Source organism: Martes martes (genome assembly GCF_963455335.1).
Source record: "Martes martes genome assembly, chromosome: 4".
NCBI classification, from domain to species: domain Eukaryota; kingdom Metazoa; phylum Chordata; class Mammalia; order Carnivora; family Mustelidae; genus Martes; species Martes martes.
In genome coordinates, this window is record NC_137891.1 from 877,876 (window position 1) to 903,933 (window position 26,058).

The window sequence follows — 26,058 nt, forward strand, 5'->3', positions numbered from 1 at the left end:
CGGAGGGCACAGCTGGTCCGGAGACTCCCTGGGCACAGAGAGGCCGCCCCGGCGGCTGGGGGCATCTGTGTGTGGGGCCCACCCGCTAGGCCATCTGCGGACCCAAGGGTGGAGGCTGAGCACGGGTCGGATGGGCAGGGTGGGCCGGGCGGTACCGTGGGAGGGGCCATCCATCCACCCCTGTCTGCAGCCTGCCCCGGCCTGTCTGCCCGCCCACCCCACCCAGCATTTTCCGATGGAAAGTTCCCCGGGCAACAGCAGCACAAACCCCACGATAAGGACGAGCCCGGGCAAGGGCGGGCCCGAGTGGTTTCAGGCTGTGAGGTGGGGGGCGGGGGCAGGCGCTCTGCCGTCAGGCAGCTGGGGGGGCCCGCCATGCTCCCAGGCTGCCCCCGAGGTTGGGATTTCCTTTGCAGGCTGGGTCTCTGGGCACCCCTCCCCAGGCGGCGTGTGTTCCTGGGAGGGTCCGGGGCTCAGCACGGCGGTGGACGCGTTCCTAGGCTTGTCTGCTGGACAGAGTGTCCACCCCTTGGAAGCAGCCAGCAGCGGACGAGGCATCAGTAGACGGGCGAGCGAATGGGCAAACCCGACCACAGACCGAAAGCGTGTTAGAAAACCGTGAGCGGGCAGGGAGCCAGGAGGGCCCCTTCCGGGGGGAATCAACCCTTGTGCAAGGGGCCCGGGAGAAGGGGCTTCCAGGCTGGACAGGGGAGGGTGCGTCCCACACGTGGGGTTCCTGGAAGTACGAGCCACCAGTTGGGAGTGTCCTGTCGGGAAGCCTCGGGTGGGGGGGTAACCGGGCCCCAGGGGTGGGGTGGCTAGAGGAGGAGCAAGAGGCAGTGAGGGCCACGTGGAGGTGGGAGAAGGCGGACCAGGGGCTCAGATCTGGCTCAGAAGGAGGAGGAGGGAACCCCCAGAGTGGCTCTGCCATCCCGGGTGTGTCGATCCAGCCACAGTCTCCCCAGCGTGGGAGCCTTGCCCCCACTTGCACTGACCCCCAGCCGCACACGAGGCAGGCTCGGTACCCATCGCCCGTGGCCCCTCCGGTGCCTGTGGGCTGGGTGGGGTCTGGTTGGGGGTGAGAGCCCACTGCCCCTTCCATGGCATAGGGAATGAGGAGGGGGTGAGAAGCCCCAGGCCTGCACCCCTTACCCAGCTTGCTCCCCACGCTCATGCCGAGGCTCTGGGACGGTTCTCCAGGAAACGGGGGGCCACGGCGCAGCGAGGACAGCTGGGGCTGGCCGGGAGCTGCAGAGCTGTGCCGGGGGGATGCCGCCAGGGCAGGTCCAGGCGGACAAATGACACTGCGGCTCCAGGGGCTCCCGTGCAGGCTGCAGAGGGCGGGAGCTGCATGCTCAGACAGGGGCCACCGGCAGTGACCCCAGCACAGCAAGTCCACAGTGTGAGGCCAGCACTGGCCGCGCGCACCAAGGTATGGGGGTGCTGGGCATGCGCCCCCCAGCCCCTCTGCCCGTCCCTCGTGCTGGAGGCTGCCCCAGGCCCTGTCCGCCTTGGGGAAACCAGTGACAAGGCTGGGCTGCCTAGGGGAGGAGAAGAGCCATGCCTGGGCCTGCCCGAAGTTCCAGGGCTGCTCCCACCAGGGATCTCCCTGGGCCTGGGAGGGGACAGCAGTGACCAAGACCACGGGAGGTGGGTCCTGCTGACCAGTGGGGCAGCCAATCCTGGGGGGTCTAGGCAGTCTGGGGTGGGATGAAGGTTGGGGCACCACCCAGGGGGCTGGCGGGGGGGGGGGGCAGGTGGGCTGGGAGGGAGGCGGGACGAGTGGGCTGCTGCACCTCCAGGCTGGGCTCTCCCTCTCCAGCCATGTTCCAGGTAGAGGTGAAGCCTCTGGGACGGCGGGGGCAGCAGGACCCTGAACTAAAGGTCACGTGGGGGCCTTGGTGAGCAGACGGCGTGGGAGCCGGTGGAGCTGGTCACCAGTGAGGGGGTCTATAGGCTGAGGACAGCTGGGCCAAAGTCCCACAGGTGCCCCGGAACACTGGGGGGGGTGGGGTTAGCTCCCCTAGAGTCTTCGGGGAGGAGAAAGCTGACCCCAGGCAAGCTGGACAGCCTGGGGGCTCTGCCCTGGGGCCCTGGCTGTCCCTGGAAGGGGTCCATTCAGAAGATACCTGCCCTCCGGAGTGCTGAGAAGGAAGGAAAGCTGGGGCAGGCAGGGTGACCAGAAGGCTTTTTGGGGGGCGCCTGGGGGGGCTCCGTCGTTAAGCGTCTGCCTTCAGCTCAGGTCATGATCCCAGAGTCCTGGGATCGAGTCCCACGTTGGGATCTTTGCTCAGCCGGGAGCCTGCTTCTCCCTCTGCCTCTCCTCCCACTTGTTCTCTCAATCTCTCTCGCTCTGTCTCTCAAATACATACATACATAAATAAAAGAAGGCTTTTCGTGTGGGGCGCCTGGGTGGCTCCGTGGGTTAAAGCCTCTGCCTTTGGCTCAGGTCATGATCCTGTAGTCCTGGGATCGAGCCCCGCATCGGGCTCTCCACTCAGCAGGGAGCCTGCTTCCCCCTCTCTCTGCCTGCCTCTCTGCCTACTTGTGATCTCTGTCTGTCAAATAAATAAATAAAATCTTAAAAAAAAAAAAAAAAGAAGGCTTTTCGTGGCAATTTCCAGACTTGGCTCCCGTCTCTTGTGGAGCCTCAAGTCCCCTCCCCCGCAGGGTCAGGGCTGCAGACACCGGGGGCCTGGCCAGGCCTCCAGAGGCAGGCACGGGCAGCTGGAGACAGCACAGGGCCAGCTTGACGCTGTCCCAGTTGGGCTGGGGACAGAGACGCTCAGGGGGGCACCTTCTAGCGGCTCTAACAAGTAGAGCTCCTAGTTAAGAGCTCCGTGTTGCTAATTATGACCCCCCACTTATGCAATAACTGGAAAGAAAACATATATTTGGAGCAAGATGTAAAGAAAGTTAATTCTGAAGCCCAGGTCAGGCATCCTTCCAGGTTTAAGGCTGCCTGGAGGCACAGCCCACCCGGGCCTCCCCCCCCGTCCCCATCTCCTGCAGCACAGGAGGGCTGGGGTGGCCGGGGGATGCCGAGGTCGCTGACCCCTTCTCACTCGCCCCAGCTCTTGTCTGCACACGCGAGCATGGACTCGGCTTTGCAGACCGAGAGGCTTCAACAGCACCAACCGGTCAGCGGCGGGTCAGGAGGCCGGAAGGCTGAGGTCCGGGCGCCGTAGGGCTGACTCCCTTTGAGGGGTACAAGGGCAAGGGTCTGCTCCAGGCCTCTCCTTGGCTGGCAGATGGTGTCTTCCTTCTGGGGGCGTCTGCCCAAATCCCCCCTTTTTCCAAGGGTACCAGTCAGGATGGCCGGAGGCCTCTTTTGAACGGGTTACATCTGTGACAACCTCCAAGTAAGGTCAGGTTAGGAGGGACTCCGGGCTTAGGACTTCAACAGGTGAACCTGGGGGAGGGACACAGCTCGTCATCGCGAGTAAGGCCTGTCGGTGAGTGCCCAGCAGCATGGTGGGCAGAGGCTGTGTTCCCTCCAAGCTGGGGCACGGACCCCGGGCAGAGCTCACTCCTCTGTGGGGGATAGGGCCCTCCAGTGGCCAGCAGCAGCCACACAGGATGGCAGGTACGGGCCACAGAGATGGGGACCATTGCCCCGGTGAGCGGAGGCTAGCCCCAGGTCCAGGGAGCCTTGGTGAGCAGGTGTGAGTGTGGGCGTGGTAAGCAGGGGTGAGGCCAGAGCCGCTCCCCCAGCAGTCCAGGCCCCCATGTCAGAGGTGGCTGGCTGGCCCTGAAGGAGGATCAGGTCAGGAATGACCCAGCAAATGTGGGGCCTAGGGGAGCAGGGAGACTGAGCCCCAGGGCAGGGACTGGGGATGGAGGGGGGGCCTGGGGCTCTGCCCTGGGGGGATGAGGGGCACAGCACTACCCTGTCCATCTAAAGTGTCTGGGCAGTCTAAAGGGCTACCAGCCGGGAGATCTATGAGAGGTTCCTGCCCTGGGCCGTGGTCCCCAGCAGGCTGGCCCCCAAGGGTTTGCCCCCGAGGTTTTGGGCCTCTATCGCCTTGCAGCAGCCGCAGAGGGCAGGTGCTCGGATGGGCTTTCCAGATGTGGTCTAGGTACTCCTGGACGGCAGGGGACCTCCCCTGAGCCCGGGTGGTGGCACTGGACTGGTGGGATGGGGCCTGGCCATATCTCTCAGAAAGGACTGGGGGAGCGGCTGAGGACACCCCTGCTCAGCCCACACAAGTCCAAGCACCAGCGGAGGGAGCTGGCCCCAGGGAGCCAGCAAACCCAGCGGACAGCCCGAGAGGAGTCTGGACGGGATGCGGCAGAGCAGGCCTCCCAGCCCGGCTGCGGCCCCGGGGCAATGGAGTCGCGCTCGGGAGAGGGAAAGCGCGTGGGTGGGTCTGCGTTTCCCTTACGAACCCCACTCCGGCGCCTCGTGGCTCGGGACGCGTCCCCCTCGGGCACCCCACGCGGGGGCTCTGCGGGAGCGGTCGGCAAGGGCCGGGGTTCGACGGAGAGGGCACCGCCCTCCACCGTCCGCGGCCCTTCCTCAACAGGGGTGCTGGCAGGAGGCCAGCCTGCCAGAGGGCGCGCCCGGGGCGTCGGCCGGCCTCGCGGGGTTCTGGGCACCTGCCGCCACACCCCGCTTCGGGCGCGCCCCCTGCCCCTGCCCCTGCCCACCCCCACAGGGGCGGGGCCGCGGCGGGGCGGGGCCGGCGGCGCGTTTAAACCCCCCGGCGGCGGGGCGCCCCGGCCAGCTGCGAGCGACCTAGCGACTGCGGACTGAGCGCCGGAGGCGGGGCGGCAGGTAGGACACGCCGGGCCGGGGGGAGCGATGCGGGAACCCCTGCGAGGGCAGGGGGCTTGGGTCCCGGGAGGCTGGGGCGGTGGGCGCGGGGGCGCGACGCGCGTGGGGAGCGGCCGGAGCTCTGGGCTCTGCTGTTCCCCGACCCGGGCCGCTGGCCTCCCTCCGGCCCTGCTGGGCGGGGGTCCTGGTGACCAGCACCGACGTGGGAGACGCCGCCCGCGGGGATCCTCCCCGACCCCGCGCTTTCCCCGCGGGGCTGGTGGGCGGCTCCGGGCGCGTCCCGCCGGTCAGGTTCCTGGGGGGCGGGGTGGGGGCACCTTGTGGGGCGGGGCGAGGCGAGGGGAGCGGGTGCGGACAGTAGGGGCCGGAGTGAGCCCGGCGCCTGGGTGGTGGACGGTGCGAGGTAATTAGACTGACAAATTGAGGGGCGGTGCTGCTCCTGGCGGGCGGGGCGGCGTGGGGGAGGGGGCTGGCCGGTCGGGGAGCTACCTGCTGTGGCGTGGGGGGTGGGTGGGCACCCGGACTCCTGCGCCGGGTCATCTCAAGGTCCTTGGGAGGCAGGGTCTGCAGGGGCTCTGTCTTCCCTATATCCTCCTGTCACGCCGACTTCTGTGGCCTTTGGTCTTTGCCCCGTAGAGGTGGGTTGGACCTCGCTGCAGGTGTCCACAGTCGGACAAAGGCCGGGATTGCCTCCTCTCTCTGCGGGCCTGAGGCAGCCTGGCCTCCTGCTTCTGTCGCATATGGCTCAGGTGGCCTGCCAGCCCGCCCGCTGCCCCACTCCCATCCCAGGCTGGGGGGCGGGGGCTGACCTTCAGCAGTGGTGACAGATGATGGCCCACGCCCAAGGAATGCAGACTCACCCTGCTCAGGAATTGTCTTCCTCCCCCTGTTGCCCGGGGCCCACCTGAGATGGGGCCACTCAGGGAAGCCACAGGAAGAGACCCCCGCCCCGCCTCAGATTCCTTTTCCTTCCCAGAAGATCTGCTCAGCCTCGCTCGCCCAGCCCCAAGGCCAGTAGCCCCAAGGCCAGCCCATCTGCTGGTGGCCGCCTCTCTGGGACACCCATCTTTCGGCTTGGCTACTGTGACACTGGGCTTGCCTGGGCCTCCCACTCTTGAAAGCGCTCCCTCTCCTACTCCCCAGGCCCTGGACACTAGTCACATGCCATGGTCTGTCTCTCCCAAGCTCTAGGCCCCTCTGTCCAGCTGCCTTCCCAAGGTCCCCACTGCAGACTCAGGTACCCACACCTGGGGTCCTCTTCGGGTCCCACCCGGGCAGGGTCCAGGGAGACTCAGACCAGGCTCAAGGTGACTGCCAGCCAAAGGGGGGGGCAGGGCGTAGCCCAGCTGTCATAGGCACAGGGCCTCCCTGGGCCCTCACTTCCTGCTCTCCTGCTCCCTCCGACACCCAGCCCCCTCCCTCCAGCCGTGAATGCTCTCTGTGCAGGAAGCGCGAGCCTCCTGTTCCCAGAGCGTGTACCGGCTCTAGTCTTCTTGTCTAGTGCCAGCCTGGCACTGCCCGCCCCCCAGCACAGCCTGTCTGGCTCCGGGCTGGCTGCCCACGTCCAGGCCAAGGGCCACCCACAGCCCTGATCGCTTGGCTGCTCCCGCCCCCACGTGGCCCCGAACACGCTTCTCTCCCTCTGCTGCCCGGTGAAAGGCACACTGTCTTCCCTACCCCATAGCCTTGTTCCCTGCTGGGACTGGGGCAGGGCTGGGTGCGGGCCACACATGGCTCCCTGGGCTCACACCCCCTGTGAAGGCAGTCCTGGGATTTGGGAACAGGCACATTTTACAAACATGCCCATCTTCGGTGCGGCTGGGCCGCAAAGCATGTGTCCGGGTGGGGTGCCAGGAGCAGAGTCTGCTGTCAGGAGCATTGGGGTGGTCTCAGGACAGCCCCTATAGAGGGAGGATGGTGGAGGGGGGAGCCAGCCCGCCTATAACAGAGTCACCCTGTTGCCAGGAGGTCAGGGTGGCCCTCACCCACCACCAGCTCCCAGGGTGCCAACGGGCTTCTCGTCCCAGGAAACCCACAAGCTAAGGGTCTCCTCTCAGCTCCGCTCCTCGTTCCCCTGGCTACCCCCACCCGCCCCCACTGCCTGTCTGCTGGGCTTGGCACGCCCCTCGGGTGGGAACACTGTCTGTTAGCTGCCAGAACCCGGCGTGGGCCTCTGGGGCCCACCCCTGCCTCCACCCCGTCCCGGACCCACCCTTCTCCTGGCGGGTGGCTCGTCTTCTTCAGGCTTCTTGGTCCTGGACACGAGGAGCCAGAACATCCTGGGAGCATCCGTGGCCGTCAGCGCAGCAGAACTGTCCCTGGCGGAAGCCGTCAACCCCCGGGGCGGACCCCAGAGCCACAGGGACAGAGCGTGAGGTCGTTGGCGGGATGGTGGGGGCCGCGCCTGCTTCCGTCGCTTTGCTCCTGGACCCACGTGGTCCATCTGCGGGGACAGGTGCGTCACATTTTAGGTAGTACACCCCTCCTGGGAGCTGGGGGCGCCTGGAGGCTGGGGCTCCAGCTCTCTGGACGGCACTGCCCAGCCTTCCCTGCACGGCAGTCTTCACGGTCACTGTCACGGTCACTGTCACGGTCACTGTGAAACCCCACTAGGACCCACGTGGCTTTAGACGCCCAGCTGGCCGCTCAGCCACTGTGATCTTCTCCCGAAGCTTGGTTGCTTAGCAAACACCCGCCGCCACGTGCTCTGGGCTAGCCTCCGTGTCTCAAATGCCTGGTGCTACGCTCCACTTGGGTGGGAAGGCTGGTGGCTCAAGACCCTCCCCGGAGCCCAGCTCCCATGGCCAGCCAGGTTGCAGCTCCCCCCACAAAGCCCTGCTCGGTGTCTGCCTGGTCCTGGCCGCCCCGTCTGTGTGGCACAGAGCTGCTGGGGTCCAGAAGGCTCAGTCCCCACATCCGTGTGTGGGAAGGGAAGGGGGCAGGACTGTACCCATCCCCGGGGGCTCGCAGCAGGGTCCCAAGCCAAGTCGAGGAACTAGGAAGGGCAATTCCCGAGGGGCAGAAGTGGGGGCCGTCCGGCTGGGGCCCTCCTTCAGTCCCAGGTGGGGTTGGGCAGCACTGAAAGTGTTCACCGTACTAGATCTGTGTCATCCAAGCCCTGGCTGATTCCGGGCGACCGTGGCAGCTCGGCGCCCAGCTCGGCCATGCTGCCCCCTGTCCAGCCCCGGCCATGGAGGCCTTCCCACGGAGGTCCCAGCTGCCCAGCCCCTCTATCACTTGCTGACCCTGCCCTGCTCCAGGGCTGGAGGCGGTGGAGAGGGCGGGAACAGGGAAGGTGGTCCTTGCAAGCCCGGAGGCTAAGGGGTGCCTGGAGGCCGTAGGCGGGGACGGGAGATGGGCTGGCCCGTGAGGACCCCTGGTGGGACCAGCAGGGGCAGGAGAAGGTGTGAGGGAATTCAGGGCTCGGGCTGGACAGACTGCATGAGAGAGGACCCTCTACAGAGCACGGGCCATTGTGGGGGTGCCACGGAGCCTCAGGGTCTGGGCGCGGGTGTCCAGGAGGCAGCCGGGCACGTGGTTCTGGGACTCCGGGGCGGGCTTGGGAGAGGGAGAGCAGCGTGAGGGGCTCCCTGGTTTGGAGCAGAACCCCGTCCCCGGCGAGAAGGCTGCAGAGCTGTGACCGGAGGCGGGGCAGTCAGATCCAAAATGCGTTTCTTGGGTCTGGCAGCGAGAGTCCAAGGTCGCCTCGGGGAGAGCTGCCGAGTGAAGGGGCACAGGCGTCCTGAGGCTTGTCCCGCGGCGGGCGTGGGGCAGGGGCGCGAGCGGCTCGGGTTGCCAGGACAGGTGTGGTCGGCCGGCACTGGGGAGGAATGAAGCGTGCTTCTGAGGAAACCGGGTGTGGGCCGGTCCACAGGGTGGGGCGTGGCGGGCGGGAGGCCAGGGCTCCCCCGAGCTGTCGCAGCCATTGCCATAGCCTGGATGGCTTATAGCAGCAGACACTCCTCTCATGGTTCCTGGGGCCGGGGCTGGAGTCCGCTTCTGCCCTGGGACCTGGTCCTCTGTGCCTCTGGGCCCCTCCTTCGCTTCCGTCTTCTGTGCAGAAAGCAGGCCAGGGATTAGGGGCCTCCCTGCTCTGGGCCGCAGCTGCGTTCCAGCTACAAAGACCCTATTTCCAAATAAAGCTAGAGTCATAGGTCCTGGAGGTTAGGACTTGGACATTTCTTTTGGGGGGACGTGATTGAACCCCACAGGACAGGGATGGGTGGAGGTGACGCGGGCTCGTGTGCAGGTGCGATGGGGGAGGGGAGGTAAGGCACTTGGCACCACAGCTCTGAGAATCGGGGCACAGCCGTGGGGCTGCTGGGGCTCTGAGCCACAGACCAGGGCCCAGGGCCCGGCCATCCCCACAGTTCCTGCTAGACCGGTCCTCAGGCACCGAGTCTTTGCTCTCTCAGTCCTCCGAGGCCGGGTCTGGGCACAGGGAGGCCGTATCCCAGAGAGCACAGGGGTTGGGGGGCTGGGAGGACACCGAGTCAGGCTGAGGCAGGAGACTCTGGGGGTTCCACCTGGAGCCCAGTGGGGGTCTGGGAAAAGAACGGAGGCCAGAGCTGAGGGTCCAGGGTGGAGTAGGGGGGTAGGGGTGGTGACTGGAAGGGGGAAGGGTGCTGATGTCCCTGAACCCAGGGGTTGGCAGGAGGGGGAAAGAGCTCTTGGGAGCAGAGGGGAGGCCTGGGAGGCTGGAAGGTGTGAATTAGAGGTGGAGGGTGAAGGTGGGAGGGGCCACACCCCAGGGGCTCAGGGCTGACTCCGCCCAGAGCATGCAGGCCCCTCTGGCCCGGCCCACACCAGGACCCTGGGGAGGGGGCTGGAAGGTGTTGGGTGGGGACAGAGGCCCACAGGAGAAGACGGAGACCACACATGCTGGCAGCTGCCTGGTTGGCCTGAGGTCCCTCATGGTCCCTCCTGGGATCCCACAGGGTGAGGCAAAGGACCTCACATGGCCAGGAGGGCCAGCCATGTCTGATTCAGGGTTTGGGACGGACCCCTGACTGTTCCCCTCCTGCCTGCCTGGGCCATCCCAGGGTCCCTAATGGAGTCTTTCTGCCCCCCCTGCAGGGAGCAGACACAGTGGACCTTGGGTGAGTGGATTCTGCACAGCAGGGCCGAGCACGATGAACGGCCACATCTCCCCTCCTCTTGATGTCCTGGCCACCAATGGCACCGAGCTGACCGCCGTCCCTGAGACCACGAAGGCCGTGTTGGGAACCAGCACCTCCTCCGGGTCCCAGGCCAAGAGCATCAGTGGGGTATACGTGGAGGCCTCCAGCCAGGCCCAGAGTCTCTATGCTGCCATGAAGCAGGGCCTCCTGTCCAGTGAGCTTGGGCTGGCTCTGCTGGAGGCCCAGGCCGCCACCGGGGGCCTCGTGGACCCCACGCAGGGCCACTTACTCTCTGTGTCTGAGGCCGTGCAGCAGGGCCTGGTAGGCCTGGGGCTGAAGGAAAGGCTGCTGGCTGCCGAGCGGGCAGTCACTGGGTACCCCGATCCCTATGGTGGGGGGAAGCTGGCCCTCTTCCAGGCCATCAGGAAGGAGGTGATAGGGCGAGCACAGGGGTACAGTTGGCTGGAGGCCCAGCTGGCCACCGGGGGCCTGGTGGACCCCATTCGGGGTGGGCGGGTGGCCCCGGCGCTGGCCTGCCAGCAGGGCCTCCTGGACCAGGAGACGTGGCGTGTTCTGGCAGAGGGCACGCCGAGCTCCGGCACCCCTGGCTTCCAGGACCCCAACACGGGAGAGTGGCTGTCCTACGGCGGTCTGCTGGGCAGGTGTGTGAGAGCCCCCAGCACTGGGCTGGCCCTCCTGCCCCTCAAAACCACGTTCCACACCCTGTGTGGGGCAGTGAGCTTGGCAGAGCTGCAGGAGGCGGGCATCCTGGATGGGGAGACCGCCCGGGGCCTTCGGGAGGGCGAGCTGTCGGTGTCGGATGTGAGCGCCCAGGCCGCCGTGAGGCGCTACCTGCAGGGCACGGGCAGCGTGGCCGGGGTTGTCCTGCTGCCCGCTGGCCGCAAGAAGAGCTTCTTCCAGGCTGTCACCGAGCACCTGCTCCCAGTGGCCACGGCGCTCCCGCTCTTGGAGGCTCAGGCCGCCACCTGCACGCTGGTGGACCCAGGCACCGGCCAGCGGCTGCGGGTGGACGAGGCTGTCCGGTCTGGCCTGCTCGGCCCGGAGCTCCACGGTCTGCTCCTGGTGGCAGAGCAGGCAGTGACGGGCTACCACGACCCCTTTAGCGGCACGAGGGTCCCCCTCTTCCAGGCCATGAAAAAGGAGCTGGTGGACAGGCCCCTGGCCCTGCGACTCCTGGATGCCCAGCTGGCCACGGGGGGGCTCGTGTGTCCCGCCCGCAGGCTCCGGCTGCCCCTGGAGGCCGCCCTGCGCTTTGGATGCCTGGACGAAGAGACACGGCAGTGTGTCTCCCAGGCCACTGGCTTCTCGGACCCCAGCACGCAGGAGAGCCTTGGCTATGGGCAGCTGATGGCCCGCTGTGTCACCGACCCAGAGACAGGGCTGGCCTTCCTTCCGCTCTCAGATGGCACCCTTGGAGGGGAGCCACAAGGACTCCCGTTCATCGACCACAGCACCCGGCAGGCCTTAAGTGAGGCCACGGCCACTGTCTCCGTGGGCCAGTTCCAGGGCCGGCCCGTGTCTCTCTGGGAGCTGCTCTTCTCCGAGCCCATCCCTGCAGAGCAGAGGGCAGCCCTGGCCCAGCGGCACCGGGAGGGCACCGTCTCGGCGGAGGAAGTGGCAGCGGCGCTGAGGGCCACCCTTGAGCAGGCTGCAGCCACGGCCAAGACCACCTTCGCTGGACTGAGGGGGCCCGTGATGCCCGCTGAGCTGCTGGAAGCGGGGATCATCGAGCAGGACACGTACGAGCGTCTAGAGCGAGGCCAGACCACAGCCCGGGAAGTGGGCAGGCTGGACCCCGTGCGGAAATGCCTGGAGGGGACCGGGTGCGTCGCCGGCCTGCTACTGCCCAGCTCCCGGGAGCGGCTCAGCATCTACGAGGCTCGCGGGAGGGGGCTTCTCAGGCACGGCACGGCCCTCATCCTCCTGGAGGCGCAGGCGGCCACGGGCTTCATCCTTAACCCGAAGGAGAACAAGAGATACTCCGTGGAGGAGGCCCTGAGGGCCGGCCTCATCGGGCCCGACGTGTTCGTAAAGCTGCTGTCGGCGGAGCGCGCCGTCACCGGCTACACCGACCCCTACACGGGGGAGCAGATCTCCCTCTTCCAGGCCATGCAGAAGGACCTCATCGTCCGCGACCACGGCCTCCGCCTGCTGGAGGCGCAGATCGCCACGGGCGGCATCATCGACCCCGTGCACAGCCACCGGCTGCCCGTGGACGTGGCCTACCGGCGCGGCTACTTCGACGAGGCCATGAACCGCGTCCTGGCGGACCCGAGCGACGACACCAAGGGCTTCTTCGACCCCAACACGCACGAGAACCTCACGTACCTGCAGCTCCTGGAGCGCTGCGTGCTCGACCCCGAGACGGGGCTGCGCCTGCTGCCGCTGAGCCGCCCGCAGCCGCAGCTGGTGGACGGGGCCACCCGGCAGGCCTTCCAGAGCCTGCTGCTGTCCGTGAGGTACGGGCGGTTCCAGGGACAGAGGGTCTCGGCGTGGGAGCTCGTCAACTCTGAGTGCTTCGGCGAGCACCAGCGGAGGCAGGTGCTGCAGGACTACCGGCAGCGCAGGCTCTCGCTGCCGCAGGCGGCACAGCTGCTGGAGAGAGCGACAGCCAGGTGGGTGGACGTCACGCTGCCCATGGCGTGCGCGCCACGGGGCCGAGTCAGCGCCTACCAGCTCTGGGAGGCCCGGATCATCGACCAAGAGCTCCTGGACCGGGTGCTGGAGGGCACAGTGAGCCCCGGGGCGCTGCTCCGCATGGACAGCGTGCAGCGGGCCCTGCGCGGCTCCGGGGCCGTGGGCGGCGTGCTGCTGCAGCCCTCCGGCCGGCGGCTCAGCCTCTACGCGGCCATGAAGCAGCAGCTGCTAGGCCCAGGCGTGGCACTAGCCCTGCTGGAGGCCCAGGCGGCCACTGGGGCCCTTCTCGACCCCCACGCTCCGGAGCCCCTGTCAGTGGACGAGGCCGTGCGCAGGGGGCTGGTGGGGCCCAAACTGTATGGCAGGCTGAGGCGGGCGGAGAGCGCTGTCACTGGCTGCAGAGACCCCTTTTCTGGGGAACAGATATCCTTGTTCCAGGCCATGAAGAAGGGCCTCGTCCCCGTAGAGCAGGCTGCCCGCCTCCTGGAGGCCCAGGCGGCCACAGGAGGAGTCATTGACCCCACAGGCCACTACCGCCTCCCCATGCCCGTGGCTGTCCAGCGAGGCTACATTGACCAGGAGATGGAGACGGCCTTGTGCGGCTCCCCCGAGACCTTCCCCACGCCAGATGGCCGGGGCCACACCAGCTATGCCCGGCTCCTGGAGCAGTGTGTGAGGGACGAGGCTTCTGGCCTTCATTTCCTGCCCCTGCCCGAACACGCTGCTGCGGCCCCCACTGACGAGCAGGTCCGGGAGACCCTGCAGGCCATGCAGGGGGCTGAGGACGGCACGTCCCTCTGGGAGCTCCTGTGCTCCCGCCACTTCTCGGACGAGCAGCGGCAAAGCCTCTTGGAGGACTTCAAGGCGGGAAAGACCACTACGCGGCAGCTCCAGGAGACCGTGCAGAAGTGGGCGCAGGAGGCAGAGCTCCTGGCACAGGCTCAGGTCACAGTGCCCGGCCCCCGGGGGGAGATTCCTGCCGTCTGGCTGCTGGCTGCCGGCATCATCCCTCGGGAGACCCTGGTGGCGCTGGCTCAGGGCACGCGGTCACCTGCCGAGGTTGCTGGGCAGCCGGCTGTGAAGGCCTGCCTCTGGGGTACGGGCTGTGTGGCCGGTGTGCTGTTGCAGCCGTCGGGGACCAAGGTCAGCATCAGCCAGGCGGTGACGGACGGCCTCTTGCCTGAGGGCCTGGGACGAAGGCTGCTGGAGGCCCAGGTGGCATCTGGCTCCCTCATTGACCCTCTGACCAACCAGAGACTCTCCGTGCAAGGTGCCGTCAAAGCTGGCCTGGTGGGTGCAGCCTTGCACGAGCAGCTGCGGCAAGCCGAGAGGGCCGTGGTTGGGTACACGGACCCCTACTCGGGAGGTTCCCTCTCACTGTGGCAGGCCATGGAGAAAGGGCTAGTGCCCCGAAGCGAGGGCCTCCCCCTCCTACAGGTGCAGTTGGCCACGGGGGGTGCCATGGACCCTGTCCATGGGGTGCACCTTCCTGAGGCGGCGGCCTGCAGGCTTGGCCTCCTGGACCAGCAGGTCAGCCGGGGGTTAACCTCCACAGCCGAGGACAGTAAGTTCTTCTTCGACCCCAGCGCCCAGGCCACGGTGACATACAGCCAGCTCAAGGAGCGCTGTGTCCTGGACACGGACACTGGCCTGTGGCTGCTTCCGCTCGCCCAGGACAAGGTGCTGAAGGTAGACGAGCACATGGTGGTGGCTCTGAGAGCCATGAAGGTCCCGGTCGGCACTGGCAGGTTCAAAGGCCTCAGCGTGTCACTGTGGGACTTGCTGCACTCAGAGTATATTGACGTCCACACACGGCGGGAGCTGGTGGCCCTCTGCCAGTCTGGGAGGGCCACGGCCCTGCGGCACGTGGCTGCGGCCGTCACTGCGCTGGTTGAGGCCTCAGAGACACAGCCCTCAAAGGTTACCTTTCGAGGACTCCGAAAGCTGGTGTCGGCCAGTGACTTGTTCAGGTCACAGCTGATTGACAAGGAGACGCTGGACGCGCTGAACCGGGGGACAAGGACGGTGCAGGAAGTGGCGGAGAGGAGCGGTGTGAGGCAGTACCTAGAGGGAGGCAACTTCATTGCCGGGGTCCTTGCCCAGGGCACGAGGGAGAAGATGAGCATCTCCGAGGCCCTGAGGAGGGGCATCCTGCGGCCCGGCACGGCCCTGGTGCTGCTGGAGGCGCAGGCGGCCACGGGCTTCGTCATCGATCCCGTGCGCAACCAGAGGCTGACGGTGGAGGAGGCGTTCGCAGCAGGGATGTTCGGCAAGGAGACCTACCAGAAGCTGCTGTCGGCGGAGCGCGCCGTCACCGGCTACACCGACCCCTACACGGGGGAGCAGATCTCCCTCTTCCAGGCCATGCAGAAGGACCTCATCGTCCGCGACCACGGCATCCGCCTGCTGGAGGCGCAGATCGCCACGGGCGGCATCATCGACCCCGTGCACAGCCACCGGCTGCCCGTGGACGTGGCCTACCGGCGCGGCTACTTCGACGAGGCCATGAACCGCGTCCTGGCGGACCCGAGCGACGACACCAAGGGCTTCTTCGACCCCAACACGCACGAGAACCTCACGTACCTGCAGCTCCTGGAGCGCTGTGTGCTCGACCCCGACACGGGGCTCTACATGCTGCAAATTGTGAAGAAAGGAGACACCTACGTTTATGTCAATGAAGCCACAAGACAACAGCTCAAGTCCCAAACCACAAAAATGCAAGTGGGGAGGTTTGCCAATCAGACGGTCTCCTTCTGGGACCTGCTGTCCTCCCCGTACTTCACAGAGGAAAGGAAACGGGAGCTCACCCACGAGTACAGAGTCCAGAACATATCCCTAGAGCAGCTGCTGGAGATCATCACCACGACAGTGCAAGAAACAGAGAAGCGATACCAAGGCATGAAGGTGACAGCCATCCGGGGGGAGGTGACCGCCGCAGAGCTGTTCAACTCTGAAATCCTTGATAAAAAGACCCTGGATGCCCTACCCAGGGAGACATCTGGGGGGCAGGATCTCTGCAGGCTGGTGCAAGTGAGGCCCTATCTGGAAGGGACCGGCTGCATCGCGGGGGTGGTGCTACCCTCCACCCAAGAGGTCATGAGCTTTTACGAAGCCAGCAGCGAGGGACTCATCCCCATGGGGTTTGCGGCTCAGCTGCTGGAGGCCCAGGCAGCCACAGGCTTCCTGCTGGATCCCTGCAGCCACAAGAAACTCTCCGTGCAGCAGGCCTTGGCTGAGGGCCTGGTGGGTGAGGACATGCAGACGAGGCTTCTAGAGGCTGAGAAGGCCGCCCTAGGCTATGCAGACCCAGCCACGGGAGACACAATCTCCCTGTTCCAGGCAATGCAGAGGAAGGTTGTCCAAAGAGAAGAAGCGCTGGACTGCTGGAGGTACAGGTGGCCACGGGGGGCGTCATCGACCCGCTGCACCACCACCGCCTCCCAATGCATGTGGCCTACAGACGCGGCTGTCTGCACCCGGACACGTACCCGCTCATTGCAGATCAGAAGCGCATGAACAAAAGGTTTGTGGATCCAAACACTCAGGAGAGGGTCACATACCAACAGCTACAGGAAAGGAGCCAGAAAGGAGCGGGGACGGGCTGGGCTCTCTTCCTGCTAGTCCGAGAAACCCAGAACACTGCCTATGTCGACGAGGCCACGAGGAGGGCCCTGGAGGCCGAGAAAGTGGAGGTCCCGATTGGAAGGTACAAGGACCAGAGGCCATCGCTGTGGGAGCTGCTCAACTCGGAGTACGTGACGCACGAGACGAAACTCCAGCTGGTGAGGGACTATAAAAGAGACACGGCCAGGGCATTGCAAAAGGCAGTAAACGTAATTTTAGAATTAATAGAGGAGAAGGAAAAAAGCAAAAAGGAACTATGGTTCCCAGGGATACGAAAACAAATCACTGCTTCAGAACTGCTCCAAGCAGATATTCTCAGCAAAGACGTGTTGCGGGACCTGGCCCAGGGCACCAGGACGCCGCAGGAGGTGACGGAGATGGACTCGGTCAAGCGCTACCTGCAGGGCACGAGCTGCATCGCGGGCGTGCTGGTGCCCGCCAAGGACGAGCCGGGGCGGCAGGAGAAGATGAGCATCTACCAGGCCATGTGGAAGGGCGTCCTGCGGCCCGGCACGGCCCTGGTGCTGCTGGAGGCGCAGGCGGCCACGGGCTTCGTCATCGACCCCGTGCGCAACCAGAGGCTGACGGTGGAGGAGGCCGTGGCCGCGGGCGTGGTGGGCGGCGAGATCCGGGAGAAGCTGCTGTCGGCGGAGCGCGCCGTCACCGGCTACACCGACCCCTACACGGGGGAGCAGATCTCCCTCTTCCAGGCCATGCAGAAGGACCTCATCGTCCGCGACCACGGCATCCGCCTGCTGGAGGCGCAGATCGCCACGGGCGGCATCATCGACCCCGTGCACAGCCACCGGCTGCCCGTGGACGTGGCCTACCGGCGCGGCTACTTCGACGAGGCCATGAACCGCGTCCTGGCGGACCCGAGCGACGACACCAAGGGCTTCTTCGACCCCAACACGCACGAGAACCTCACGTACGTGCAGCTGCTGCGTCGCTGCGTGCTCGACCCCGACACGGGGCTCTACATGCTGCAGCTGGCCGGCCGGGGCTCCGCCGTGCACCAGCTGAGCGAGGAGCTGCGTGGCGCCCTGCGTGACGCCCGCGTGGCGCCGGGCCGCGGCGTGCTCCAGGGCCAGAGCGTCTCCGTCTGGGAGCTCCTGTTCTACCGGGAGGTGCCCGAGGGCCTGCGGCAGGACCTGCTGCGCCGGTACGGGGCGGGCGCGCTGACCGTGCAGGAGGTGGGCGCTGCCCTCACCTCGCTGCTGGCCCGTGCCAGCGCCGACGGGAGCGGGAGCCCCGGCCTGGTCCCCCCGGACCCCCGCGGGGCCCTGCGTGCCGCCACCATGGAGGTCAAGGTGGGCCGCCTGCGGGGGCCGGCGGTGCCCGTGTGGGACGTGCTGGCGTCCAGCTACGTGAGCGACGCCACGCGGGAGCAGCTGCTGGCCGGCTTCGGCTCGGGGACGCTGGGCTTGCCGGCGCTGACCCGCAGGCTGACCACCATCATCGAGGAGGCGGAGGAGGCCGCCCGCGGCCCGCAGGAGGGCCGGCCAGCCGGGCGCGGTGGCGGGGACGGCGACGTGGGGCCCTCCCCGGGCCAGGCCCCCGCCGAGCCCTCCGCCGGCGGCCCCCAGGAGCAGGCCCTGCGTGCCACCACCATGGAGGTGCACGTCGGCCAGTTCCGGGGGCAGCGGCCCTCCGTGTGGGACGTCCTCTTCTCCTCCTACCTGAGCCGGGCCCGCCGGGACGAGCTCCTGGCCCGGCACGCGGCCGGCGCCCTGGCCGTGCCCGCCCTGGTCGCCGTCCTCACCCAGGCCATCGAGGAGGCGGAGGAGCGGCTGAGCAAGGTGTCCTTCCGGGGCCTGAGGCGCCAGGTGTCCGCCTCCGAGCTGCACACGTCCGGGATCCTGGGCCCCGAGACCCTGCGGGACCTGGCCCAGGGCACCAGGACGCCGCAGGAGGTGACGGAGATGGACTCGGTCAAGCGCTACCTGCAGGGCACGAGCTGCATCGCGGGCGTGCTGGTGCCCGCCAAGGACGAGCCCGGGCGGCAGGAGAAGATGAGCATCTACCAGGCCATGTGGAAGGGCGTCCTGCGGCCCGGCACGGCCCTGGTGCTGCTGGAGGCGCAGGCGGCCACGGGCTTCGTCATCGACCCCGTGCGCAACCAGAGGCTGACGGTGGAGGAGGCCGTGGCCGCGGGCGTGGTGGGCGGCGAGATCCGGGAGAAGCTGCTGTCGGCGGAGCGCGCCGTCACCGGCTACACCGACCCCTACACGGGGGAGCAGATCTCCCTCTTCCAGGCCATGCAGAAGGACCTCATCGTCCGCGACCACGGCATCCGCCTGCTGGAGGCGCAGATCGCCACGGGCGGCATCATCGACCCCGTGCACAGCCACCGGCTGCCCGTGGACGTGGCCTACCGGCGCGGCTACTTCGACGAGGCCATGAACCGCGTCCTGGCGGACCCGAGCGACGACACCAAGGGCTTCTTCGACCCCAACACGCACGAGAACCTCACGTACGTGCAGCTGCTGCGTCGCTGCGTGCTCGACCCCGACACGGGGCTCTACATGCTGCAGCTGGCCGGCCGGGGCTCCGCCGTGCACCAGCTGAGCGAGGAGCTGCGTGGCGCCCTGCGTGACGCCCGCGTGACGCCGGGCCGCGGCGTGCTCCAGGGCCAGAGCGTCTCCGTCTGGGAGCTCCTGTTCTACCGGGAGGTGCCCGAGGGCCTGCGGCAGGACCTGCTGCGCCGGTACGGGGCGGGCGCGCTGACCGTGCAGGAGGTGGGCGCTGCCCTCACCTCGCTGCTGGCCCGTGCCAGCGCCGACGGGAGCGGGAGCCCCGGCCCGGTCCCCCCGGACCCCCGCGGGGCCCTGCGTGCCGCCACCATGGAGGTCAAGGTGGGCCGCCTGCGGGGGCCGGCGGTGCCCGTGTGGGACGTGCTGGCGTCCAGCTACGTGAGCGACGCCACGCGGGAGCAGCTGCTGGCCGGCTTCGGCTCGGGGACGCTGGGCTTGCCGGCGCTGACCCGCAGGCTGACCACCATCATCGAGGAGGCGGAGGAGGCCGCCCGCGGCCCGCAGGAGGGCCGGCCAGCCGGGCGCGGTGGCGGGGACGGCGACGTGGGGCCCTCCCCGGGCCAGGCCCCCGCCGAGCCCTCCGCCGGCGGCCCCCAGGAGCAGGCCCTGCGTGCCACCACCATGGAGGTGCACGTCGGCCAGTTCCGGGGGCAGCGGCCCTCCGTGTGGGACGTCCTCTTCTCCTCCTACCTGAGCCGGGCCCGCCGGGACGAGCTCCTGGCCCGGCACGCGGCCGGCGCCCTGGCCGTGCCCGCCCTGGTCGCCGTCCTCACCCAGGCCATCGAGGAGGCGGAGGAGCGGCTGAGCAAGGTGTCCTTCCGGGGCCTGAGGCGCCAGGTGTCCGCCTCCGAGCTGCACACGTCCGGGATCCTGGGCCCCGAGACCCTGCGGGACCTGGCCCAGGGCACCAGGACGCCGCAGGAGGTGACGGAGATGGACTCGGTCAAGCGCTACCTGCAGGGCACGAGCTGCATCGCGGGCGTGCTGGTGCCCGCCAAGGACGAGCCCGGGCGGCAGGAGAAGATGAGCATCTACCAGGCCATGTGGAAGGGCGTCCTGCGGCCCGGCACGGCCCTGGTGCTGCTGGAGGCGCAGGCGGCCACGGGCTTCGTCATCGACCCCGTGCGCAACCAGAGGCTGACGGTGGAGGAGGCCGTGGCCGCGGGCGTGGTGGGCGGCGAGATCCGGGAGAAGCTGCTGTCGGCGGAGCGCGCCGTCACCGGCTACACCGACCCCTACACGGGGGAGCAGATCTCCCTCTTCCAGGCCATGCAGAAGGACCTCATCGTCCGCGACCACGGCATCCGCCTGCTGGAGGCGCAGATCGCCACGGGCGGCATCATCGACCCCGTGCACAGCCACCGGCTGCCCGTGGACGTGGCCTACCGGCGCGGCTACTTCGACGAGGCCATGAACCGCGTCCTGGCGGACCCGAGCGACGACACCAAGGGCTTCTTCGACCCCAACACGCACGAGAACCTCACGTACGTGCAGCTGCTGCGTCGCTGCGTGCTCGACCCCGACACGGGGCTCTACATGCTGCAGCTGGCCGGCCGGGGCTCCGCCGTGCACCAGCTGAGCGAGGAGCTGCGTGGCGCCCTGCGTGACGCCCGCGTGGCGCCGGGCCGCGGCGTGCTCCAGGGCCAGAGCGTCTCCGTCTGGGAGCTCCTGTTCTACCGGGAGGTGCCCGAGGGCCTGCGGCAGGACCTGCTGCGCCGGTACGGGGCGGGCGCGCTGACCGTGCAGGAGGTGGGCGCTGCCCTCACCTCGCTGCTGGCCCGTGCCAGCGCCGACGGGAGCGGGAGCCCCGGCCTGGTCCCCCCGGACCCCCGCGGGGCCCTGCGTGCCGCCACCATGGAGGTCAAGGTGGGCCGCCTGCGGGGGCCGGCGGTGCCCGTGTGGGACGTGCTGGCGTCCAGCTACGTGAGCGACGCCACGCGGGAGGAGCTGCTGGCCGGCTTCGGCTCGGGGACGCTGGGCTTGCCGGCGCTGACCCGCAGGCTGACCACCATCATCGAGGAGGCGGAGGAGGCCGCCCGCGGCCCGCAGGAGGGCCGGCCAGCCGGGCGCGGTGGCGGGGACGGCGACGTGGGGCCCTCCCCGGGCCAGGCCCCCGCCGAGCCCTCCGCCGGCGGCCCCCAGGAGCAGGCCCTGCGTGCCACCACCATGGAGGTGCACGTCGGCCAGTTCCGGGGGCAGCGGCCCTCCGTGTGGGACGTCCTCTTCTCCTCCTACCTGAGCCGGGCCCGCCGGGACGAGCTCCTGGCCCGGCACGCGGCCGGCGCCCTGGCCGTGCCCGCCCTGGTCGCCGTCCTCACCCAGGCCATCGAGGAGGCGGAGGAGCGGCTGAGCAAGGTGTCCTTCCGGGGCCTGAGGCGCCAGGTGTCCGCCTCCGAGCTGCACACGTCCGGGATCCTGGGCCCCGAGACCCTGCGGGACCTGGCCCAGGGCACCAGGACGCCGCAGGAGGTGACGGAGATGGACTCGGTCAAGCGCTACCTGCAGGGCACGAGCTGCATCGCGGGCGTGCTGGTGCCCGCCAAGGACGAGCCCGGGCGGCAGGAGAAGATGAGCATCTACCAGGCCATGTGGAAGGGCGTCCTGCGGCCCGGCACGGCCCTGGTGCTGCTGGAGGCGCAGGCGGCCACGGGCTTCGTCATCGACCCCGTGCGCAACCAGAGGCTGACGGTGGAGGAGGCCGTGGCCGCGGGCGTGGTGGGCGGCGAGATCCGGGAGAAGCTGCTGTCGGCGGAGCGCGCCGTCACCGGCTACACCGACCCCTACACGGGGGAGCAGATCTCCCTCTTCCAGGCCATGCAGAAGGACCTCATCGTCCGCGACCACGGCATCCGCCTGCTGGAGGCGCAGATCGCCACGGGCGGCATCATCGACCCCGTGCACAGCCACCGGCTGCCCGTGGACGTGGCCTACCGGCGCGGCTACTTCGACGAGGCCATGAACCGCGTCCTGGCGGACCCGAGCGACGACACCAAGGGCTTCTTCGACCCCAACACGCACGAGAACCTCACGTACGTGCAGCTGCTGCGTCGCTGCGTGCTCGACCCCGACACGGGGCTCTACATGCTGCAGCTGGCCGGCCGGGGCTCCGCCGTGCACCAGCTGAGCGAGGAGCTGCGTGGCGCCCTGCGTGACGCCCGCGTGGCGCCGGGCCGCGGCGTGCTTCAGGGCCAGAGCGTCTCCGTCTGGGAGCTCCTGTTCTACCGGGAGGTGCCCGAGGGCCTGCGGCAGGACCTGCTGCGCCGGTACGGGGCGGGCGCGCTGACCGTGCAGGAGGTGGGCGCTGCCCTCACCTCGCTGCTGGCCCGTGCCAGCGCCGACGGGAGCGGGAGCCCCGGCCCGGTCCCCCCGGACCCCCGCGGGGCCCTGCGTGCCGCCACCATGGAGGTCAAGGTGGGCCGCCTGCGGGGGCCGGCGGTGCCCGTGTGGGACGTGCTGGCGTCCAGCTACGTGAGCGACGCCACGCGGGAGCAGCTGCTGGCCGGCTTCGGCTCGGGGACGCTGGGCTTGCCGGCGCTGACCCGCAGGCTGACCACCATCATCGAGGAGGCGGAGGAGGCCGCCCGCGGCCCGCAGGAGGGCCGGCCAGCCGGGCGCGGTGGCGGGGACGGCGACGTGGGGCCCTCCCCGGGCCAGGCCCCCGCCGAGCCCTCCGCCGGCGGCCCCCAGGAGCAGGCCCTGCGTGCCACCACCATGGAGGTGCACGTCGGCCAGTTCCGGGGGCAGCGGCCCTCCGTGTGGGACGTCCTCTTCTCCTCCTACCTGAGCCGGGCCCGCCGGGACGAGCTCCTGGCCCGGCACGCGGCCGGCGCCCTGGCCGTGCCCGCCCTGGTCGCCGTCCTCACCCAGGCCATCGAGGAGGCGGAGGAGCGGCTGAGCAAGGTGTCCTTCCGGGGCCTGAGGCGCCAGGTGTCCGCCTCCGAGCTGCACACGTCCGGGATCCTGGGCCCCGAGACCCTGCGGGACCTGGCCCAGGGCACCAGGACGCCGCAGGAGGTGACGGAGATGGACTCGGTCAAGCGCTACCTGCAGGGCACGAGCTGCATCGCGGGCGTGCTGGTGCCCGCCAAGGACGAGCCCGGGCGGCAGGAGAAGATGAGCATCTACCAGGCCATGTGGAAGGGCGTCCTGCGGCCCGGCACGGCCCTGGTGCTGCTGGAGGCGCAGGCGGCCACGGGCTTCGTCATCGACCCCGTGCGCAACCAGAGGCTGACGGTGGAGGAGGCCGTGGCCGCGGGCGTGGTGGGCGGCGAGATCCGGGAGAAGCTGCTGTCGGCGGAGCGCGCCGTCACCGGCTACACCGACCCCTACACGGGGGAGCAGATCTCCCTCTTCCAGGCCATGCAGAAGGACCTCATCGTCCGCGACCACGGCATCCGCCTGCTGGAGGCGCAGATCGCCACGGGCGGCATCATCGACCCCGTGCACAGCCACCGGCTGCCCGTGGACGTGGCCTACCGGCGCGGCTACTTCGACGAGGCCATGAACCGCGTCCTGGCGGACCCGAGCGACGACACCAAGGGCTTCTTCGACCCCAACACGCACGAGAACCTCACGTACGTGCAGCTGCTGCGTCGCTGCGTGCTCGACCCCGACACGGGGCTCTACATGCTGCAGCTGGCCGGCCGGGGCTCCGCCGTGCACCAGCTGAGCGAGGAGCTGCGTGGCGCCCTGCGTGACGCCCGCGTGGCGCCGGGCCGCGGCGTGCTCCAGGGCCAGAGCGTCTCCGTCTGGGAGCTCCTGTTCTACCGGGAGGTGCCCGAGGGCCTGCGGCAGGACCTGCTGCGCCGGTACGGGGCGGGCGCGCTGACCGTGCAGGAGGTGGGCGCTGCCCTCACCTCGCTGCTGGCCCGTGCCAGCGCCGACGGGAGCGGGAGCCCCGGCCTGGTCCCCCCGGACCCCCGCGGGGCCCTGCGTGCCGCCACCATGGAGGTCAAGGTGGGCCGCCTGCGGGGGCCGGCGGTGCCCGTGTGGGACGTGCTGGCGTCCAGCTACGTGAGCGACGCCACGCGGGAGCAGCTGCTGGCCGGCTTCGGCTCGGGGACGCTGGGCTTGCCGGCGCTGACCCGCAGGCTGACCACCATCATCGAGGAGGCGGAGGAGGCCGCCCGCGGCCCGCAGGAGGGCCGGCCAGCCGGGCGCGGTGGCGGGGACGGCGACGTGGGGCCCTCCCCGGGCCAGGCCCCCGCCGAGCCCTCCGCCGGCGGCCCCCAGGAGCAGGCCCTGCGTGCCACCACCATGGAGGTGCACGTCGGCCAGTTCCGGGGGCAGCGGCCCTCCGTGTGGGACGTCCTCTTCTCCTCCTACCTGAGCCGGGCCCGCCGGGACGAGCTCCTGGCCCGGCACGCGGCCGGCGCCCTGGCCGTGCCCGCCCTGGTCGCCGTCCTCACCCAGGCCATCGAGGAGGCGGAGGAGCGGCTGAGCAAGGTGTCCTTCCGGGGCCTGAGGCGCCAGGTGTCCGCCTCCGAGCTGCACACGTCCGGGATCCTGGGCCCCGAGACCCTGCGGGACCTGGCCCAGGGCACCAGGACGCCGCAGGAGGTGACGGAGATGGACTCGGTCAAGCGCTACCTGCAGGGCACGAGCTGCATCGCGGGCGTGCTGGTGCCCGCCAAGGACGAGCCCGGGCGGCAGGAGAAGATGAGCATCTACCAGGCCATGTGGAAGGGCGTCCTGCGGCCCGGCACGGCCCTGGTGCTGCTGGAGGCGCAGGCGGCCACGGGCTTCGTCATCGACCCCGTGCGCAACCAGAGGCTGACGGTGGAGGAGGCCGTGGCCGCGGGCGTGGTGGGCGGCGAGATCCGGGAGAAGCTGCTGTCGGCGGAGCGCGCCGTCACCGGCTACACCGACCCCTACACGGGGGAGCAGATCTCCCTCTTCCAGGCCATGCAGAAGGACCTCATCGTCCGCGACCACGGCATCCGCCTGCTGGAGGCGCAGATCGCCACGGGCGGCATCATCGACCCCGTGCACAGCCACCGGCTGCCCGTGGACGTGGCCTACCGGCGCGGCTACTTCGACGAGGCCATGAACCGCGTCCTGGCGGACCCGAGCGACGACACCAAGGGCTTCTTCGACCCCAACACGCACGAGAACCTCACGTACATGGAGCTTCTCCGGAGAGCTACTCTCGACCCTGAGACCGGGCTCCTCTTTCTCTCTCTTCCTTGAGTTAGGATGGTTTTCCTTTGTGGTGGGTCGTTTATGGCCATAACACTGCCTTTCTACAATGTCGAAAATTCCCCATCTTTTTTGTTCATCTGTCCCCCTGGTTTCATATGCGTGGTGACAATGCAGTCACTTCCAGCTTCTCCAGTGTCCTCGTCTTACCCATCCCGTCGTAATAGGAGCACAGGCTCCTTCACACTCTTCACCTGTACGCCACCTGCAGTGTTTACCTGGGAAATTTTCGTCAGTGTATCTCGGTGTAGATGTTATTAAGTTTTCTGATAAACTTTGTTGCATCTCGCGCTCCGCTCTGCAGGGAGCTTGCTTCCTCCTCTCTCTCTCTCTCTCTCTCCTTGCCTCTCTGCCTACTTGTGATCTTTGTCTATCAAATAAATAAATAAAATCTTTAAAAAAAAAAAAACTTCGTTGCAGTTAGAGTTAAGAGGTCTTTTCTTTTGTTTTTGTTTTTTTGGCAATTGTTCTTCTCCTGTGTTCATTGAATGCATTCCCATACGTTTCACAGGTGGTGTCCTGCTTGTGGACTCATTTCCTTTCCGTCAGAGGTCCGCGGCTGTTGGGGTTCCTCTTGGTGGCCGTGCTCTGTGCTGTGTGCGCTGGGCGGGCTCTGTCTGAGGCTGTTTCTCGGACCTGTCTCTTGTTGCGTGTGTCCTCTTGTGGGTTGTGTGGCTAGCATGGTTTGGACCTCTATTCTTCATAATTTACAGAGAAAGGTTCATGTTTATACACAAAGGGTCTTTTTTTTTTTTTTTTTTTTTTTTAAGAAACCAGCCCTTTCCTCCCAGCTGAGCTTGCAGGTTGTTTTGTTTTTTGTTTTTTGTTTTTTTAAGATTTTACTTATTATTCGACAGAGAGAGACACAGGAGAGAGGGAACACAAGCAGGGGGAGTGGGAGAGGGAGAAGCAGGCTCCCCGCTGAGCAGGGTGCCCAATGCAGGGCTCCATCCCAGGACCCCAGGATCATGACCCAAACCGAAGGCAGATGCTTAATGACGGAGCCACCCAGGCGCCCCCACAAAGTCTTCACATTTTTGAGTGTTCAGATGTTTTAAATGTAGAGATAAGACAGTAAACAATTTTTTTAAAAACCATGTGACAAACGTAGGGCAGCAGGGATCTGCACTTAGAATAGTCTGTGTGA

At 67.8% G+C, this 26,058-nt stretch overlaps 1 protein-coding gene and 1 long non-coding RNA gene across 2 annotated transcripts; one reads left to right on the plus strand and one right to left on the minus strand.

Moving 5' to 3' along the window:
* Nucleotides 1-2,872: 2,872 nt before the first annotated feature.
* Nucleotides 2,873-5,651, minus strand: LOC308341331. The gene is made up of 2 exons (XR_013966707.1): nt 5,267-5,651; nt 2,873-3,412 (listed from the first exon to the last, which is right to left on the minus strand). It is a non-coding gene; the product is annotated as an uncharacterized lncRNA (long non-coding RNA).
* EPPK1 (epiplakin 1) lies at nt 4,738-25,301 on the plus strand. The gene is given in 3 exon segments (XM_080801209.1): nt 4,738-4,777; nt 9,854-15,931; nt 15,934-25,301. Coding segments are annotated over 2 exon segments (14,991 nt in total). The 5' UTR covers nt 4,738-4,777; nt 9,854-9,909; the 3' UTR covers nt 24,903-25,301.
* Nucleotides 25,302-26,058: the final 757 nt, after the last annotated feature.